Source organism: Zeus faber (assembly GCF_960531495.2).
Source record: "Zeus faber genome assembly, chromosome: 1".
NCBI lineage: Eukaryota > Metazoa > Chordata > Actinopteri > Zeiformes > Zeidae > Zeus > Zeus faber.
The window spans coordinates 39,048,721-39,069,493 of record NC_137193.1 but is presented as its reverse complement, the minus strand read 5'-3'; the positions used below and the strand labels follow the sequence as shown (position 1 = coordinate 39,069,493).

At 48.5% G+C, this 20,773-nt stretch overlaps 2 protein-coding genes across 2 annotated transcripts in view; one reads left to right on the top strand and one right to left on the bottom strand.

Moving 5' to 3' along the window:
• Nucleotides 1-580, bottom strand: part of LOC307236868 (flavin-containing monooxygenase 5-like) — a 14,107-nt gene extending 13,527 nt beyond the window's left edge. Inside the window, exon 1 of the mRNA XM_080009433.1 lies at nt 413-580. The gene's annotated coding sequence lies outside the window, so the exon portion shown is untranslated. The remainder of the gene's footprint in view (nt 1-412) is intronic.
• On the top strand, nt 303-20,773 carry LOC307248116 (flavin-containing monooxygenase 5-like; the record flags this gene model as incomplete). The annotated part of the gene is made up of 11 exons (XM_080024368.1): nt 303-438; nt 5,125-5,167; nt 6,200-6,382; nt 7,040-7,228; nt 7,385-7,550; nt 8,950-9,092; nt 9,199-9,395; nt 19,550-19,697; nt 19,897-20,104; nt 20,193-20,265; nt 20,341-20,773. The coding sequence occupies exons 3-11, from the start codon at nt 6,251-6,253 to the stop codon at nt 20,771-20,773; spliced, it is 1,689 nt and encodes a 562-aa protein (XP_079880494.1). The 5' UTR covers nt 303-438; nt 5,125-5,167; nt 6,200-6,250.

Genomic DNA, 20,773 nt, shown 5'->3' with positions numbered 1-20,773 from the left:
TGACACGAAATAAAAGTGCATAGAAATGTTTTGGAAAAGAGTGCAATCAATTGAACGTATTCGTGTGTTCAATGCAATGTTTTATATGAGTCCACATCGTACCAGACATAGAGCTGCTGTCGGATCTGCTTATTGACCAAGACCTATTTTAAATACAACAAACAAATACGCCGTGGTGTGTGTGTGTGTGTGTGTGTGTGTGTGTGTGTGTGTGTGTGTGTGTGTGTGTGTGTGTGTGTGTGTGTGCGTGCGTGGAAGCACGACATTTAGGTGGATGTTTTTTCAGTAAATCTGTGAACTTCCTTTATTTCTCCTTCAATGACTGCGCTCCCGTTATGTTGTCAGCATCGTTGCTCTGAAAAGTTGTCCCCTACAGACCGGGCGTTGTATCGTGTTGCAACTGGTTCCTTACCTGCAGATCCGGACGAGTCCAGCACGGTAGGAGTTGTGCAGCTTGTGGTGCCGGTGTGTAACGCGAGAGTCATCCGGTAGTAGGAGGCTGAACTTTGTACTCAACTGTAATGGGAGGCGTGCTCGGCTGATCGCCTCAAAACCCCAAATCCCTGCATTCTCGCCCTGAATATCCACATTTCAAATTTACCTTTAATAGAAAATGACGGGGCGTGAATGAACATTTCCTCGTCCGTTTTTTTATGTTGTGTTTTAGTGGGTTTGTCAGGTTTTGACCGGGTCAGCCGATCTCCCGTGGTTGCGTAACGGTTCTCGGGGAGGGGGCCCTGGCTGCAGACAGCATGGCGCGTCTCCGCCAGAAGCGCCTCCGCAGGGGGTGACCGGAAATCACGTGAGCTCAGTAGCGGAAGTTGGGTCTTCGTCGTGTTCGTTTTTTTTTCGCCATGAAGGCGCGTGAACACGGATTAAAAAGGACCCAAAGTTTATTCGTTGGAAATGTGTTTTTTAAAAAGGCAATTGATTATCAAAAATTGGCAACGTAATGTTAATTCAACACGTCTTTAAAAAGTCGCCAATTTTTGGAAATGCTTATTTATTAAACGATGCGAATTGTCACTAGAAGACCCTGTGAGCTACTCATGAAACACAGGGACCCTTAGCACCTTTATTGCATCCTCTGTTATCAAAATCAAAATTAACCCAGCTATTATGTTACAATAAACAGACATCTTTTATGTTTGGGGCCAAATTGACCCGAAATTGATGACTGGATAGGGAACATTTTTAATGCTTATTGAATAAACATTGTATTGGCCAATTTTTGAGAGTCAACTGTCTTTTAAAATATATTTCTAATGAATACACTTTTTATGTATGTTATAAAAAAAAAGACAAGTAGACCAACTTCCACTGTTGGGGTCACTTGATTTCCTGTCAACCTGCGGAGGTGCCTCTTGAGGAGGTCTGCGCGAGCACCGCGTGTCGATTACGCACATTTGAGAATTTTTCGTATTTTTCGAGCTTATAGAGCTTATTGTGCGTAATCACCGGGTGTCATGACATTTCACTGCATATATGTACGACCGTATGTGTGTGTATGTGACAAATAATCTCTTGAACTTGAACTTGTGTCCAGGTACTCAAGAGGTTTATTTGTCGCATACATATATATATGTTCATACATATATGCAGTGAAATGTCTTTGCAACACACCCAGAGATTATGCACTATAGTTACTAAACCGAACATAATAGCTCACCTAATTCCTACCGAGCTAACTAACTCAAACAAATTGATTCCTAAAACGTAATGGTGGAGACCATTTAGAATGGTGAGACTGGAACTCTGTGCATAGAGGACCTTGGTCTCAGGGTCCAGTGCTGGCCGTTGGCCTGCCCCCACCCAGGCCTGGACACAGGAGAGGATGGTGTCGTGGCTCTGGTCCTGGCGGAGCTGCTGGGGATCGAGGGTCTCTAGGCTGTAGTCGCCCGGTAGGACTTGGGAGGTCACTGTCGGGTAGGGGAAAGTCGTCTCCATCTGCTGAGGTGGTCCGGAGGGCCGCCAGCAACGGAGTCACTGTCACCCGGTCCTCCACACACTGGCATTATTGACACCCCTCCTCCTCTCAGGGGCGTTGGGACAGGGCATCTGCATTGGCGTGGAGATGACCAGCATATCTCAAAGTCATAGTCCTGCAGGGCCTCAAGCCACTGGGCCAGCTGGCCCTCCAGCTCCTAAAAGTTGAGGAGCCAGATGAGGGCGGTGTGGTCAGTGCGCAAGAGGAACTTTCTGCTGTAGAGGTAGGGCCTGAAGTGGCAAAGCCCCCGAATGACAGCCAACAGCTGGCAGCGGGTCACACAGTAGTTCCTCTCCGGTTGGCTGAGAGATCAGCTATGGTAAGTGACAACCTGCTCACCATGGTCACTCTCCTGGGAAAGCACTGCACCAAGACCCATGTTGCTGGTGTCTGGTTCCACAATGAATCGTCGCTGGGGGTCTGGGTAGGCCAGCACAGGGGCCTTGATGAGCGCTGCCTGGAGTTTGACAAAGGCAGTAGCACAGTCCTCTTTCCACTGAAACGTCTGGCCTTTTATGGGTAAGACGGTGCAGCGGGCTGGCGACGGTGATGAAGTCTTTGATGAAAAGCTGGTAGTACGAGGCCAGGCCCAGGAATCTTTTCAGCTCCACAATGTTCTGTGGGATAGGTCAGTACTTCACCACAACTACCTTTGCATGGTCTGTGGCAACCCCCTCACTACTGACAACGTGGTCCAGGAAAGCTGTCTTTTGTCGAAACAGACGTCACTTCTTGGGGTGGAGGTGCCTTCCAGATGTTACATAAGACATCCCTCAGGTTGACTATGGCACCCTCGAAATCCGCAGCATGAGCCAGGAGGTCGTCAAGGTAGACCATGCAGCAGCTGCGAGGGATATCAGCCAAGACTCTTTCCATGAGGGCAGGCCTCCGGGGTCAGCTCCACCTGCCAGTAGCCGCTGCGGAGGTCAAGGGAGCTGAACCAGCAGGATCCAGTGATGTGATCCAGGGCATTGTCAATGCGAGGAAGCGGGTAGGTGTTTTTACAGATGATGTCGTTGCGGCGGAGATAGTCCACACAGAAATGCCAGCTGCCGTCCTTTATCTTGACTAGGACGGCTGGGGCTGCCCAGCCGGCTACTGGAAGGTTCAATGATGCCCGCCTTTACCATCTCCTCGATCTTCTGCTCTGCTGGCAGCCGCTTGGCTGGGGGCAGACGACGATGGCTGAGGCAAATGGGGCAAGCATCTCTGGTGTCAATGTCATTCTGCACCAAGTTGGTGTGTGTGCAGTTCTCACCCTTCATCGCCAAGATGTCCGTTAACGCTCCCAGTGGCTCCCGCAGCTGGCCCCTCTGGTCAGCCTCCAGACCCTTGCAGCTCCTCTCAAACAGGTCATCCACGGCCTGCCTGATATTGGCTTACAGCTGTTGTGTGGAGGACCCCCGGGCTGCTGGCAGCGATGTGGAGGGGGCCCCGGTTGCTTGCGGAGACATGGAGGGCCCCTTGGTGGCTGGCAGGGACGTAGAGGGCCCCCTGGTGGCTGGCAGGGATGTAGAGGGCCCCCTGGTGGCTGGCGGGGATGTAGAGGGCCCCCTGGTGGATGGCGGGGACGTAGAAGGCCCCCTGGTGTCTGGCAGTGACGTGGAGGACCCCTGGTGGCTGGTTGTGATGTGGAGGGCCCCCTGGTGGCTGATAGTGGTGTGGAGGAGGTAGGCAGATAAAGCATTGACCTAGGAACATGCACTATAGTCTCCCACTTGGTCAACAGGTCCAGTTCGATGATGCAGAGGTCCTGGATGTTGGCCAGCCAGAACTGGTGGTCACTCCTGCAGCCGGCAACAGACACACGGAGCGCGCATTCTTGCTCTTCTGCCATTCACTTTCGTGATGCAAACCTTTGTGGGTCTCCAACCCCGTAGCAGACGGTCAGGAGTGCCCGGCAGGGTTCCCGGATGGACCAAGGAGACGGTGAATCCCGTGTCCACCAGGGCTCTGCAGGGGGTGCGATCCAATTCACAGTCTAGGTACAGTCCATGTTCCTGGCCTAGCCGCGTTGGTGGGAGGGGTCCCCTAGTTGCGCTCCCTGCTCTAGTTTGACGACGGCTGGGGCTCCAGGCATCGTGGAGTAGGGGCCGGCCCCAGTGGACTGCCGAGCTGGCCTCCAGGCTTTCCACCTAGGTCGCGGTCGGGGAGCGGGGCTGGCTTGCTGGGTCACCTCTTCCCCGTCGCTGTCATGGTGGTCCACACGCCGCACCTGATGCCTCACGATTGGAATATGCTCCCTGGTACACAACACATGCTCGACCGGTTCTGCTTCAGTTAGGGCCGCTGTCACGGTCCTCGGTCAGTCATGACGGATGTTTTCGCTGAAGCGTTCTGGACGTAGCCCCCGGATGAAGGCTTGGAGAGCAAGTTCCTTCAGTGTTGCTGCATCAAAGGTAGGATACCCGCACCGCATGTAGTGGCGAAGGTCCGCAGTGTACGCACCCAGGCTCTCCCCCAGCCCCCTCCAGCGGTTGACAAGCTGATCCCTGACAGCAGTTTCCTCTGCCGTCCAGGAATTAAGTTGAGCAGCCAGCTGAACCTGGATTAGGTAGGTTTCTATGGGCTCCTCTCCACCAAACCACGGCAATTTAGTGGTGCTCCGTCGGGCGCCATCGTCCGCCACTCTCGGCGATGGCAGTCTAGCAGTGAGATCCTCCGCTCCTCTTCTCCGTGGTGTTGCAGAGGTGGCGATGTCCGATTGACTCACTGTTGGTCACGGGTAGCTGGACCCATCTAATAGGTCGCTGCTGCATGTGGTGTTTTTTGTATTTAGAAAACAAAACACTGAAAACTGCAATGAGCAAGGCTGAGTAATCAAGCTTGTGGAGTCAGAAAAGCTCCAGTATCTGATCCAGATATTTTGTTTGTTCAAAGTCTAACAAACAATACATTTGTTTTCATTACTGTTGTGCAAACAGCCGTTCACCCCTACTCCACTTCCACCGTGAGCGTTTTCCACATGAACTTGAAGACATGAACTTATGCTGTTTCCTGAATTCCTGAATAACATTTGCAGTTGAGACAAAGGTAGATCGGTTTCCTTAAAAAAGTGAAAGTCTCTCCTGCTCCAGACGACTGAAGGCCCATTCTGTTTTGAGGTTCATACTGTATGTACCATTCTATTCTGTCAGGAGCACAAGGAAGGAGTGATCTACTTCACACTGCAGCTTAAAGGTAGGACAGCTGCTTTCTGGTTGCTACAGTAGTTACTGATTAACTAATTCCTCGGTTGCCAACAGAACCAGCTCCTCCACACAAGATATTGTTGGAGAATATAATCCTCGAGAATCACCCAGTTGTTCCGTTGTAGAAAACTGTTTCAATCAATTACTCTATTCTGTTGATTGAACAATTAAAACCTGTTTTGATCAATTACTCTATTCTGTTGGTCAATTCGAGTATGATAACAATAAAGACCCATTTTAATCCATTACTAAACTTCGTTGATCAATTCAAGTATAACAATTACCTTCTAGGTTCTCCGCGTGCTCGTTGATGGGTTGGCGCGTCAATCAGGGGACATAACACGACTTTAGGAGTTGGTCATATTTATTGTCAGGCAGAATCAAAAAGTGCAGGCTCAGTTCACAAATTCTGAGCCTGGACTCCAGGAGCCGAGCTCAGCCAAGTCCGAGCCAAGTCCGTGAGCCAAGTCTGAGCCCAGCCAGTGGAAGCCCCGATCCTTCGTCCCTGGATCCTTATATAGTCTAATGTACGCAAGTGGTCACAAAAGGACATATGGATCACAAAGAACAATGTACGTGCAGAACAACATGAACAACACGTACGCAAACGGAAAAGTATAGGAACAACATGTGCGCGAATGGTCACAAAAGGACATATCCAACCAGAGGCGCCATATTATTTCTAACAAGTTCTGTGCTGCAAGTACATTTCCGCCTTCAGATTTCATAATCTTTTGTGAATCAGTGTTAGAAAGTAACAGCGTGTTTACCGTGTTAACAGCATGTTGCTTTAGTTTAAGACAAAATAAAGATTTATATTTTTATACATCAAAATCAGAAAGTGGATCCATCAAACTGCTCAATGATTCACTAGCTACATATCCTTGTAAATGATTATGACCACTCCTGAACTGTTTTTGTAATCAGGATCTGTATGAGTGTCATTTGCAGAAAAAAGCTGCCGTTGTACTTAATGAAGTATTATAGACTGTTATATAAGAGTCCGTCTGCTCCTCTTCAGCTTTGCTCTTCACTCCGCTCTCCTCGGTGCTCCTCTTGCTCCCTGCACAACATGTCTGAGCGTGTGGCCGTGGTGGGAGCGGGAGCCTCGGGTCTGACCTGCATCAGGATGTGTCTCAGCGAGGGTCTGGAGCCCGTCTGCTTTGAGAGCAGCGACGACATCGGAGGGCTCTGGAGATTCAAGGTGACGTCACAGGACTTGGATTGATTGAAATTCAAACATATACAGTGACAGTGAAATAAAATTTATAGAAATTAACATTATGAACAATAAACAGCAATAAACATTATTTCTTAGTGGATTCACTTTTGTGTGTCTTTAACAAAAGCTGAATTCAGTTCAGGTCTTTATATAAAAAAAAAAAAAGAACAGTAGATGTACAGTACAGGACACAAAGGACCCAATGGAACAATAAAACAATTATCTATCCATGTAGTGCCAAGCCATAAGAAATGGTCCGTAAGGAAAATGCTACCATGCAGTTTGCAAATTAAACGTGTTTATTGCATGAGGGACAAAGGAAAATTAACTTACTGCACTTTGCCCTGGTAAACATGTACCTCCGTCTTGAGGGGAGAAGGTTGATCGGAGATACTAAAAGCTTTAGCATTTATGGCCAATTTACTTTACCTGGGTTTGAAAATATGTCCCTTTAAAGCTACAATTGAATAGTGGTATAAACCACCCAGGCTGGTGAGATGAGGTTCATTCTGTTTTCCTTTGCGTGCTCATGTCATCAAAACTGTCCTGGACCAAATAAACAGACTGAAAAACAATTTGGTGGAAATAGAAGGTTCCTGATGGTTCCTCTTTTCCTCTGCTCCCTGCTGTGGAGTGCAGGAGACCCCGGAAGCCGACAGAGCCAGCATCTACCACTCTGTCATCATCAACACCTCCAAGGAGATGATGTGCTACAGCGACTTCCCCATCCCGGCGCACTACCCCAACTACATGCACCACTCCCTCATTATGGACTATTTCAGGATGTACGCCGAGCACTTCCACCTCACCAGGCACATCCGCTTCAAGGTGAGAGCAAAGATTTTACTAGACTAGAGACAGTGAAATCTAAAGACGACACTCACTAGATTAAAGTTATACAGGATTACAGAGATAAAAAATGAAACCATATAAGCTGTTCAATGTGTTTCTCCATCCTGTTTGTTTTGCTCCTGTGCTCCTCAGACCAAAGTGCTGCAGGTGAAGCAGAGAGGTGACTTCTCCCATTCTGGTCAGTGGGACGTGGAGACGGAGAGCTGCGATGGGAAGAGGGAGAAACATATCTTTGACGCGGTGATGATCTGCATCGGACACCACTGCCACCCCAACATGCCGCTCCGCGACTTCCCAGGTGCCGCTCCGCATCTCCGCATCTCCACATCTCCGCACTCCGTCACCAATCCAAACTCTAATGAATGTTTTTTAGGAATCACCATTAGCTTCTGGTTGTTAGCAATCTGTGCTGGTGCACAAAGTCCACACAGGTTTGGTGGATAATTAATCAAGAAGCAGCTTTTCTTGCTTGAGCTAAACTCAAATGTGCTTGATTTTATTCTACAGAGAAAAAAATGTATCTCTAAAGATTTTTATCTCTACACTACAGCAATGACGGAGAAAAGCTAGGGAAATTCTTAACTGCTATGGAGCAGTTTAGTCACACAATTGTGTATTGTATGTATTACATTTGAATAAAAATACAGCAACTGTTTAAATGTATCTATGGTGGATGGGGTGGCTTGAGTAGTGTGAAAGAAATTCTTCTGCAATGACCGGTGAGGTTAACCTGCCCGCTACAAGAAAACAAAAACTGAAAATATTCAAGATTATTTATTCTGCAGAATAAAGAGAAAGGTTCAGTTCTGCTCCAAAGCAGTGTTCAGACAAGGCTCATCTTATTTATGATCAAGAGGGCTTTATACAACAACAGAGGGTGTGGCTTAGGTCAGAAGTCATTTACAAGTCTGTGTCCCTCAACTGTCTCCCTGGATGCCAACCTCAAACACTGAAGTCAACTGAACTTGTAAATGGCCTGGCAGACGCAGATCAGAATCCCTTACAATGCACCTCCAGGCTCCCCTGTGGTTATTCTTCATCTCCTTACAAGGTAAACAGGGCCAAATGTGATCTGGTTCTTCCATGTTAGAATTGACATTGTAGAGAGAAAGAACATTTCTCTTTACATGAAGTTGGGGGGGTTCCTGGGAAAACAGAGACAATGTTTGAAAAAACTCCCCCTCTGGAGGTAGAGGCCTTTGTCCTCATTCAAAATAAATGATCGTAAGCATTTTTCTCTCACCGTAGCCACTCCCACACCAAGCAGAGAACAAAAATGAAAAGAAATGCTTAAAAACAGGCGGGGGGGGGGGTGAAGACCAGTTTATTGTAGAGATGAGGCTAGGTGGCATTAGCCAGGAGCAGATGGAACATGTCATGACAGAGGGCTCCCATCTTGACTGAGTGTGGACAGGGTTTTTAAACCTGATGCTCGTATCTATGTGATCAGAACCTTCACTCTTAATAAATGGCAAATCATATGCTGTAATGTAAGTTCATGGAAATTCAAGTGGACAACTCTAGTGACAACTGTTTATGGACCTCTCCAATTTGAGTATAATTCACTGTTTCATACATATCTGATCAGTTCTGTCTGTATTTAAATAAAACAAATACCACCTTGTGTTAATCTTTCCAGTTGTATTTTGAGGCCCCCACAGCGTCCTCTCTCTCATGGCTCTTCCTCCATCTCGCAGGAATCGACTCCTTTGAGGGTGTGTACTTCCACAGTCGGGACTACAAGGCCCCTGAGGAATGGAGGAACAAGAAGGTCGTGGTGATCGGGATCGGAAACTCTGGAGGAGACATCGCTGTGGAGCTGAGCCGGTTCACCAAGCAGGTCGCTCACAGTTCCCCATGTTGACACAGCTCCAAAACTCCAGTTCATCAACAACTGCAACTGGTTTTACTCTAAAACGTTTTAAAGTGAATCTTCCTCTGCACAGCTGTACTTGAGCACCCGGAGGGGCGCCTGGATCATGAACCGAGTTGGGGACAAAGGGCTTCCCCGAGATAGCATCAACACCAGGATGCTTCAGTTCCTGAGGAGGCTCATTCCCTACGCTATGGTCTGCAGCCTCGCAGAGAACAAGCTCAACCAGAGATTTGACCACAGTCTGTACAATCTGAAGCCCAAGCACAGGTAGAGTGCATGTAACTACAATACGTTACATGTTTATTACTAGGAAGTTAATATCCAAAGGGTAATAATGAATATAGCTACAGACAGCAATACATGGGGTCAAGCTCATTCGTTTTAGGTATGTATTACAGTTGTTGTTTTTTTTATGTAATGTGTATCACAATTTACTCAACTTACAAACATCGTGGAGTAAAGGCCATAGAATCTATATTTTTTAATTTTGTGACTGACTTTCAAACTGACCTGGACATATAAACATAACGTAGTTATGTCCATAAAATTTTTCTAACTAAGTCTAACTTTCATGGCATTACGTACGGAGCATTTCAATTTCCCATTTGTATATGGTACATAAACTAAACCATCTTAAGAAAAGGTAAATAAAGAAATTATTCATCTTCATTTTCTTTTTTTTTACCATTTTTTCTAACTTGGTAATGTCAGTCCACATATTGTTGTTGGTGATCCTGACACAGAAGTATCCACCTGTGATAAATTGTCGTTGCACAGTGGAAATGTTTGTCATTAAGTTGAGTTATTTTGTATTTGAACAGGTAACGGTGCATGACCGACATTGTAATAGTTACTGCAACATCCAGATAAGGTTGCATTGCATCATTGGTGACTTATAGAGTGCCACTAATGTCGCGATTGTATTTCTCCGTGAGTTATTTCAATTTTGGTAGGTGTAGTCGTCATCGTCAAGGTTGAAATTTTCCTGACTTTCCCCACACTTGATATTCAAATATTTTTTATTGATTTTCACATATATTGTACACTCACAGTAGCACTCAGTACTCCAAAATAAGACAAACATAGAAACATAAAAACTAATTACTGCTTGGCATTATGAACCAGTGAGATACCACTTTGAAACAAAAAAATTGATACAAATGTTGAACAAGATCAAAATTGAAATAAATAAATAAATCTATTAATTAATTAATACAATTAATAAAAAATAAATTAAAAAAAACAAAAGGCAGGGTTAGCTATCTTGCATTAATGAAGGTGAACTCAATCAAAAGATAGGTTAGAACTTGGTTGCCAGAACTTACGTATAATACCTCTCGGTGGAGCCTCTGGAGTGTATTTAAGCTGTTCAAGCTTAAGATATGACATTACCTCCTCCACCCAGCGCCTATGAGATGGTGGGATAACTTTCTTCCAACTAAGGAGAATCAGATGTCTGCCTGATAAGTTGTGATCGGTGTTCCCTGCGGGACTACACTGAACAAAGGATCAGGATCAGGATCAATAACCATATTACACATATATTAAAAGGTAGTAAATATACCTGTCCAAAATGGGGTCGTTTGGGACATAACCAAAATATGTGACTCAGGCTAGCTAGGTCTCGACTGCACCCAATGCAGGTTAGGACTAAACCAACGTAGAGTTTGGCCACTGCCTCATTAGGTGAGTAAGGGGAGCGACCCTCTGAATAACCACCAACCGGATCCATACTCAAACACTTATCTATCCAGAAGTGTGCTTTGACATAACTGCGTACCTGTAGGTATCTAAAGAAATCTGACTTTGGAATATTTAAATCCTGCTTTAGCTGTTCAAAATAAATAAAGTCCCCTCCCTTAAAAAGGTCCTTCGCACACTTGATCCCTCTCCTGCTCCATAATTGAAAAGATGAGTTTGTGAGAGAGGGAGCAAAATTGACATTTGTCAAAATAGAAGAAGTAATAAGAGCTTGTTTAAGTTTAAAATGTGTTCTAAAGTGAGGCCATATCTTTAGATAACCATGAATAATTGAGTTGTTCGTCATCACCAATAGCTTTTAGTTAACGCACAAAGAAAGAGCGAAGTGACACTGGATTACATGAATGCTGCTCCATAAGAGACCAAACTGGAGACTCCTCCTCCAATAAATCAGGGACCCAAAACGAAAACTTGTGGATGTCGGCCTCCCAATAGCAATACAAATTATTGGGTAAAGACAGACCACCATCTCCCTTTTGTCTTTACGAATATTCTTTCCTTATTCGAGGTACATTTTTATTCCAAATAAAAGCAGATGTGCACTTATTCATAATTCCTTAAAAATGATTTAGGAATGAAGACTGGGATTGCTTAAAACAGGAATAAAAATCTGGGCATGATGGTCATTTTTAAAGAATTGATCCTACCAGCGAGTGACAAGGGGAGGGCCGACCACCTCTCCATGTCCTGTTTGGCCTTACTAAACGCTATTTTAAAGTTATTGTCAAAGAGACCCCTGTACTTGCAAGTGACACAAACACCCAAGTAAGTAAAGCTATCCTTGCTAATGGAAATAAGGGAAGTTCTGAAGCGACATTTGACATGCTTTATCATTTATAGGAAATATAATACTTTTAGTTAAATTTAACTTATATCCTGACACCGGCCCGAACTTCTTGATAAGGTCTAGAGCAATTGGTATAGTAGTATATGGATCGGAAAGTAAAAGGAGAAGATCATCTGCGTACAGCGATAATTTATGCAATTGTCCCCCCCTTCAGACTCCAACCAGACTAGTGCCCTCTCTTGGCATTATTGCCAGGGGCTCAGTGGCCATGTTGAATATCTGGGGGCCCAGGTGACACCCATGTCTTGTTCCGCAGAAAAGAGGAAAATAGTTAGATATTACCTTGTTTGTTCGTACTGAGGCTTGAGGCGCTGTATATACTGTATAATCTTGGTCCATGCACAGAAAATATGGCCAAAGCCAAACCTCTCGAGGGCAGTGAACAGGTAGTTCTATTCAATCCTGTCAAAAGCTTTTTGTGCGTCCAAGGATATAAGCTCCGGCTCGACCTCGTTAGGTTGGTAGATAACATTAAATACGTGGTGAAGGTTGCTTGACAACTTTCTACCTAAAATGAAACCTGTTTGATCTGGAAGTATCAATTTAGGCATAATTTTCTCCAGTCTACCTGTCAACACCTTGGTTAGAATTTTTTAGTCGCAGCATAGTAGACTAACTGGCCGATACGACTCACACAACAACAATGCCCCACACTTAATGCATACATGTTTGCTTGTCAAATTAGTGGATGTTATCAGGCCCACTATTTCAAACAGTTCCTCCTTTGGTAGTTTCATGTCAGTTTCATTCTCTGCGACTTCTACGTCTGATCTCGGTAAAATGATCCTGTTCTTGATACTTGTCAGATACACACAGTCGTCCTGATGGTTTGTCGTCAGCATCTTCATTATGTACGATTGTCATGTTGTCACATGTTTAATTTGATCTCCCCAAAGGCTGAGCTTCATCGTCATCGTGTCATCAACGTAACACTCCAATAATTCTCTGTCTTCGCCACAGACATTGACTATTTCTGTTGACAATGCCATCTTCATGATTTTTACATGTATTTCTTCAACCTGATATCTAGAGCATAGATATTTTTAAATGCTTGCAACAGGAATAACACTATTATACAAGATTAGCACATTGTAGACATCAATATTTAACGTCATTATTTTTTTAAATTCCTATCCATTATTTTTTAAGATTCCTTCAATGGTTGCGGCTGACTTTCTCTCCCACTCTGGGGGGGGTTGGCTGTCGGCCGGTGGGGATATGTGGTGGACCAAGGGACGTGCTGAAACACCGGCTGCAGACAACAGCACGGTTCCCTTTCCCGCGGCCGCCAAGCTGCCTCGAATCGGCCGAATTGGTCCAACTTGGGGCAGGGAGCTTTCTTAATGTTTGTCTGGATTGACGCATGGGCTTACCACCAGCACCAGCTGGGTCCTGTGGTATCACAAGACGCTCTCTGCCCTTCTCGTGCTGTACCCACTCTGTCCCCTGTCAGCTACGAGGGCCTTGCTGCCGCAGCAAATTAGGGAGCTGCGCAGGCGTTTGGGCAGGGCTGCAGGCACTGCGGGGGCCCGGCCACGGCCCCAGTTGGGAAGGGGCCTACCAAGTACCGGTAAGGCTACAAGGGGGTAGACATCAGGCTTTGCTGGACTTGGGCTGTTCGCAGACGATGGTCCAGCAATGCCTGGTTTGACCCGGGGCTTTTGGGATCTCCCCCAGTCCCCTTAACCTTCCCTATGGACGATTTTCCGCTGGAGCAGTCGTGAAATTACACCCTACGTGGGGCCATTGAGGGGGTAGTTAAAATCAACGGCGTATTGATGCGCCCAAACACCGTGCTCAAATTTTTCAGTGATTAGGGACAGGTTATATTGAGTGAGCCGTGACACTCAGACAGGAGAGAAGATAACCCAGTTGTTGGTGCCGAAGAGTCACCCAGAACTGCGCGGTGGAGCCATTGCAGCGGGGCGTGGTCCGAAACAGAGGGTGAAAGCTCGTCCCAGGAGGTAGTAGCGGACGGAACCAACTTTCCACTTGATCGCTAAACACTCCTTTTCCACTGTGCTGTACCTCGATTCCCGCTCGGAGAGCTTGCGGCTGAGGTACAGCACCGGTCCTCGGTCCCCTCCACCTTCTGGGAAAAGGCTGCGCCCAGCCCTCTGTCCGATGTGTCGGTCTGCAGACAGAAAGAGAAGTTAGGGTTAAATGGCACCGGCTTCCCACAGAGAGCTAACTTTACCCTCGCAAACGCCTGCTGGCACTTCTCTGACCACTGTACCGGATCTGGAGCAGCCTTTCGAGTCAAGTCGGACAAGGGGCTGGTTAGCTCCGAAAAGTCGGGGACAAACCTCCTATAGTAGCCGGCCAGCCCCAAGAACTGTTTCACCTCTTTCTTGGGTCTCAGCGTGTTTGCGACCGCAGCAGTTTTATCAAGCTGGGGTCCAACCAGGCCTTCACCCAAGTGGTACCCCAGATACCATACCTCCCTCCATCCCATGGGTTGGCGGTGAGACCAGCCCGCCTCAGGGACTCAAGCACTGCGCCCACATGCTGCATATGCCGCTCCCAGGTGTCGCTGTGAATGATTACGTCATCTAGGTAGGCCACGCCGTATGGTACATGCAGACGCAGTACGCGGTCCAGTCTCTGAAAGGTGGCTGGGGCACCAAACAACCTGAACGGAAGTGTGCAAAAGTGGTACAAGCCGAACGGAGTGGAGAATGACGATTTTTCCTTGGACTCCTGAGACAAGGGAATCTGCCAGTAGCCATTGGATAATTCCAGTGTTGTGAAAAAACGAGCCATACCTAACCAGTCGAGAAGTTAATCAACCCGGGGCATCGGGTCGGCGTCAAACATTGACACTGCGTTCACCCTTCGGCAGTCTACGCAGAACCAGACCAACCCATCGGGCTTACCCACCAGCACAATGGGACTAGACCAGTCACTGGTCACTGTGGACTCGTCTATTATGCCCATGTCCAGCATGACCTCTAATTCGGCCGGTGGGGATATGTGGTGGACCAAGGGACGTGCTGAAACACCGGCTGCAGACAACAGCACGGTTCCCTTTCCCGCGGCCGCCAAGCTGCCTCGAATCGGCCGAATTGGTCCAACTTGGGGCAGGGAGCTTTCTTAATGTTTGTCTGGATTGACGCATGGGCTTACCACCAGCACCAGCTGGGTCCTGTGGTATCACAAGACGCTCTCTGCCCTTCTCGTGCTGTACCCACTCTGTCCCCTGTCAGCTACGAGGGCCTTGCTGCCGCAGCAAATTAGGGAGCTGCGCAGGCGTTTGGGCAGGGCTGCAGGCACTGCGGGGGCCCGGCCACGGCCCCAGTTGGGAAGGGGCCTACCAAGTACCGGTAAGGCTACAAGGGGGTAGACATCAGGCTTTGCTGGACTTGGGCTGTTCGCAGACGATGGTCCAGCAATGCCTGGTTTGACCCGGGGCTTTTGGGATCTCCCCCAGTCCCCTTAACCTTCCCTATGGACGATTTTCCGCTGGAGCAGTCGTGAAATTACACCCTACGTGGGGCCATTGAGGGGGTAGTTAAAATCAACGGCGTATTGATGCGCCCAAACACCGTGCTCAAATTTTTCAGTGATTAGGGACAGGTTATATTGAGTGAGCCGTGACACTCAGACAGGAGAGAAGATAACCCAGTTGTTGGTGCCGAAGAGTCACCCAGAACTGCGCGGTGGAGCCATTGCAGCGGGGCGTGGTCCGAAACAGAGGGTGAAAGCTCGTCCCAGGAGGTAGTAGCGGACGGAACCAACTTTCCACTTGATCGCTAAACACTCCTTTTCCACTGTGCTGTACCTCGATTCCCGCTCGGAGAGCTTGCGGCTGAGGTACAGCACCGGTCCTCGGTCCCCTCCACCTTCTGGGAAAAGGCTGCGCCCAGCCCTCTGTCCGATGTGTCGGTCTGCAGACAGAAAGAGAAGTTAGGGTTAAATGGCACCGGCTTCCCACAGAGAGCTAACTTTACCCTCGCAAACGCCTGCTGGCACTTCTCTGACCACTGTACCGGATCTGGAGCAGCCTTTCGAGTCAAGTCGGACAAGGGGCTGGTTAGCTCCGAAAAGTCGGGGACAAACCTCCTATAGTAGCCGGCCAGCCCCAAGAACTGTTTCACCTCTTTCTTGGGTCTCAGCGTGTTTGCGACCGCAGCAGTTTTATCAAGCTGGGGTCCAACCAGGCCTTCACCCAAGTGGTACCCCAGATACCATACCTCCCTCCATCCCATGGGTTGGCGGTGAGACCAGCCCGCCTCAGGGACTCAAGCACTGCGCCCACATGCTGCATATGCCGCTCCCAGGTGTCGCTGTGAATGATTACGTCATCTAGGTAGGCCACGCCGTATGGTACATGCAGACGCAGTACGCGGTCCAGTCTCTGAAAGGTGGCTGGGGCACCAAACAACCTGAACGGAAGTGTGCAAAAGTGGTACAAGCCGAACGGAGTGGAGAATGACGATTTTTCCTTGGACTCCTGAGACAAGGGAATCTGCCAGTAGCCATTGGATAATTCCAGTGTTGTGAAAAAACGAGCCATACCTAACCAGTCGAGAAGTTAATCAACCCGGGGCATCGGGTCGGCGTCAAACATTGACACTGCGTTCACCCTTCGGCAGTCTACGCAGAACCAGACCAACCCATCGGGCTTACCCACCAGCACAATGGGACTAGACCAGTCACTGGTCACTGTGGACTCGTCTATTATGCCCATGTCCAGCATGACCTCTAATTCTGCCTGTACGATCTTGCGTTTGTGTTCGGGCAAGCAATACGGCCGAGAATACACCTTCACCCCTGGGTTCATCTCCACATGGTGGTGTATGAGGGACATGAGGCCTGGCAGGGAGGAGAAAACATCAGAGAAGCGATGCTGAAGTGCAGCTTTGTCCGCCCTCTAGGACGGAGAGAGATGGTCACTTAACGGCCACTTTTTGAACCTCCAGCCCCAACTCATACTGCTCAATGACCAGAGCCATGGACGCCCCCTCCCTCCATTCTTTTAAGAGGTTTAGATGATAAATCTGTGTCGTCCCCTACCTGTCAGACTGCTTGATCTCATAATCGACCTCGCCAACCAGCCATGTTACCACAAAAGGCCCTTGCCACTTTGCGAGCAATTTAGAGCTGGACGTAGGGCGCAAAACTGACAGCTTGTCTCGAGGTGCAAATTGTCTGAGTTGAGCCTCCAAGTTGTATAAGAAGCGTTGACGTTCCTGAGCCCGGAGAAAATTCTCCCGTCATAACGGCCGAATCGGCGCATGTAACTTTGCTCTCAGGTCAATAACATGTGTTTCATTCTTACTGGTGCTAGGATCTTCCTCCAAGTTTTCTTTAATTAGGTCTAGCACCCCCGGGGTCTCCTGCCAAAGAGGAGTTCAAAGGGAGAAAATCCTGTGGAGGCCTGGGGAACTCCAGCACCGCAAACAACAGGGGGTCCAGCCACTTGTCCCAATTACGGCTTTTGTCGTGAACGAACTTTCAAATCATGTTTTTCAGCATTTTATTCATGCGTTTGACCAGGCTGTCGGTCTGGGGATGGTAACGCTGGTCCGAATTGAGCGGACGCCCAGTAATTTGTAAAGTTCCCGAAGTGTGCGTGACATAAAGGTAGTGCCCTGGTCGGTCAAGATTTCCTTCGGAATCCCAACTCGGGGGATGACCTGAAACAGAGCCTGCACCACACTTTTGGCCGTTATACTGCAAAGGGGCACTGCTTCTAGTTACCGGGTTGCTTTGTCCACTAGGACTAACACAAAACGATACCCGCAGGCACTGCGGTCTAATGGACCTCTACTAGGGGGAGAGAGGGTTGACCAACTGGCACTCAGGACGCGCAGCGCAGCATTTATGCACACCTGCCCAAATGCCCGGTCAATAGAAGCGGGCCATTATCCACTGTCGTGTTTTCTCGTGACCGAAGTGACCAGCCATCAGGTTATGGTGAGCGGCCTGGAAGAGCATTTCCTGCCAGCTCTTCGGCACCAACAACTAGGTTATCTCCTCTCCGGTCTGAGTGTCACAGCTCACTCAATATAACCTGTCCCAAATCACCGAAAAATACAGGTGAGTGAGCACGGCGTCTGGCCACATCAATACGCCATCTATTTTAACTACGCACTCAAAGGCCCCGCGTAGGGTGTCGTCTCGCGACTGCTCCAGCGGAAAAGTTAAAGGGACCGAGGGAGATCCTACTTGGAATCGTTGCCCCTGCAGCCGTCTCGCCCACCGACGACCCCTCCACGTCACCGTGCGCCAAGCAACACTCACATTTCCCTACCGTCCGTGAATGCACTCCCCCAGCCTCTGTCATCAACGTGTCAAACCCTGGCCAATGCTTTTTTTCCCTTGTAACGAATTTTGAGCTGGACCATCGGGTACGTGTGAATATCCCCATGCCCACAACAAACCTCCACCTGTGACGCCTCCACCAAAGCCCCAGGTCGAACCAGGCGTTGCTAGACCATAGTCTGCGAACAGCCTGTGTCCAGCAAAGCCTGATGTCTACCCACTTGTAGCCTTACCGGTACTTGGTAGGCCCCTGTCCGACCAGCGGGCCGGGGACCACAACCACCTGGCTGAGTTCCATCCAAGGACCGTTGTGGCGGTCGTGGCCTGGCCTCGCAGTGCCTGCACCCCTGCCCAGACTTCTGCGCAGCTCCCTGATTTCCCACGGCAGCACCGCCCTGGGAGCCAAGGGAGGACAGAGAGGGGACAGCGCGGCAAAGTGAGAGAGCGTCCCGCGGTACCACAGAACCCGGCGAATCCCGTGTAGGTCCTTGGGTCGGACGTAGTGCCCCCCCGGACATTGCCATCAGGGGCACCGTGATGGGCTGGGGACCCGGCGAATCCAGCGTGAGTCCTGGGGTCGGACTGGTCCTCTGGCCAGTTCCCAGTTGGCGGCAGCAGGCCGGCGTCTGATCACGGCGTGCTCCAGGGAGCTCACGCTGGCAAAAACTCGCCAGCTGGCAGCGGAGGTAATCCCGCTCCTCCTCCAGGTCCGCGAGGCCTTTCTGCAGCCAGCGGGTCGGCTCCGGCTGCCCCTCCCGGGTCCCTGTTCAGGCGCCACTTGTAGGAGTCTCTGCCCACAGCTAAGGGTTCAGGGAGGGAGACATGGCGAGAGTTTTTATTATCACCTTGAACAATAAGGTACGCTGGCCACAAGTATCAATCAAAATTGATAATGATTAATATAATAATAATGATGATGATGATGATTATGATTATGATTATGATTATGATCCTTTCGGGCGCAGGAGGAATGGTGTTCCGCTGCTGACAAGCCTGTGCGCCCACCCCCTCTGCAAGACAAATAAACATTAAGAAATCTCCCTGCCTCGAGTTGGACCAATCAGCGCAGCATGTGCGCTGATTGGGCCGATTCGAGGCAGCTTGGCAGCCGTGGGAAAGGGAACCGCGCTGTCGTCCGCAGCCGGTGCTTGACCACGCCCCTTTGTCCACCACAGTTAGTAATGAACACTTCGAAAATTCAGTTTCATAGATTACTTGTCTATATTGTAATGCAGACAACATTTATGTTACTTTAACATTAATTTGGACTGGACCCTTAATAATGTTAAGAAAGGTACTATGTGAATAAAGATTGACTTATTTAACTTTATTTGGATATAGCTTTATTAGACAACTGACAAAGTGCTTCACATCAATACATTGAAATTGAAAACATTCTAGAAAGGGTATAAACAGCAAAAACAGATATTAAGGAGACAAAATTCCGATATCGCACAATAAAAACGCTGACTCTGCAAGCTGTATTTTCATGTTGTTTTCCTTTCAATCAGTTTGAAACATATTAATTTTTCAATCTGAAACTCAGGTTGTTTAGCCAACATCCAACTGTGAGTGACGAGCTCCCAAACCGCATCCTGTCTGGAACAGTACAGGTGAAGCCCAACATCCGCAGGTTCCATGGATCCAGCGTGGAGTTTGAGGATGGGACAGTAGTGGATGATATTGACCTGGTGGTAGGTCTAAACAGAACAAACACACACACACACACACACACACACACACACACACACACACACACATACACACACACACACACACTATGTGTTCATAATGAACACCTCTCAGGACTTCAACAAATGAATGAACTGATCAGCTGGCAACTCTGCTCCTAATTATAATTGCATTAATACAACCCCCCCCTCTGTCTTACAGGTTTTTGCAACAGGCTACAGCTTCTCATTCCCTTTCCTGGCCTCCAATGTCCTCTCAGTGTCTGGTAACAAGGTGTCACTTTACAAGTATGTGTTCCCCCCAGAGTTGGACCACCCCACCCTGGCTGTCATCGGGCTCGTGCAGCCTCTAGGAGCCATCATGCCCATCTCTGAGATGCAAGCCAGATGGGTGACACGTGTCTTTAAAGGTGATGCAGGTTCTCTCATCCCAGTTATTTTACTTCAGTGTTTCATCCACATGAATTGATTTGTCAACTCTCCCTTTCCCATACACAGGTTGTAGTAAACTTCCTTCACTGCCTGCTATGATTAAGGATATCCAGTGCAAGCAGGAGAGGATGGCTAAAAGGTATTGTGTTGTCTTGTAATTAAAATATTCCACATTGTCTGGTTGATCACATGCTTCCCCTGGTCTCTGTCTCAGGTATGTGTGCAGCCAGAGACACACCATCCAGGTCGACTACATCGCGTACATGGATGAGATAGCGGAGCAGGTGGGCGTGCGACCCAGCATCCCAAGGCTGCTGCTAACAGATCCCAGACTGGGGCTGAGTGTGTTTCTGGGTCCCTGTACACCGTTCCAGTACCGTCTGAGAGGGCCCGGAAAGTGGGCCGGGGCCCGTCATGCCATTCTTACTCAGTGGGAAAGGGTGGCCCAGCCCATGAAGACCAGACCGTCTACCCAGCCCGAGGCCAAGCGCTCTCTCATGGTTCCTGTCGTCATCTTGGCTGCTGCTTTAGGTATGACGACCTACTACGTCAGGAACAACCTCCCCGCCTTCCTGCATGAGCCATCTGCATTTTTAGACAGGATAAAGGTCTACCTGCCAGCTAAGGTACCTGGAATTCATGCTTGA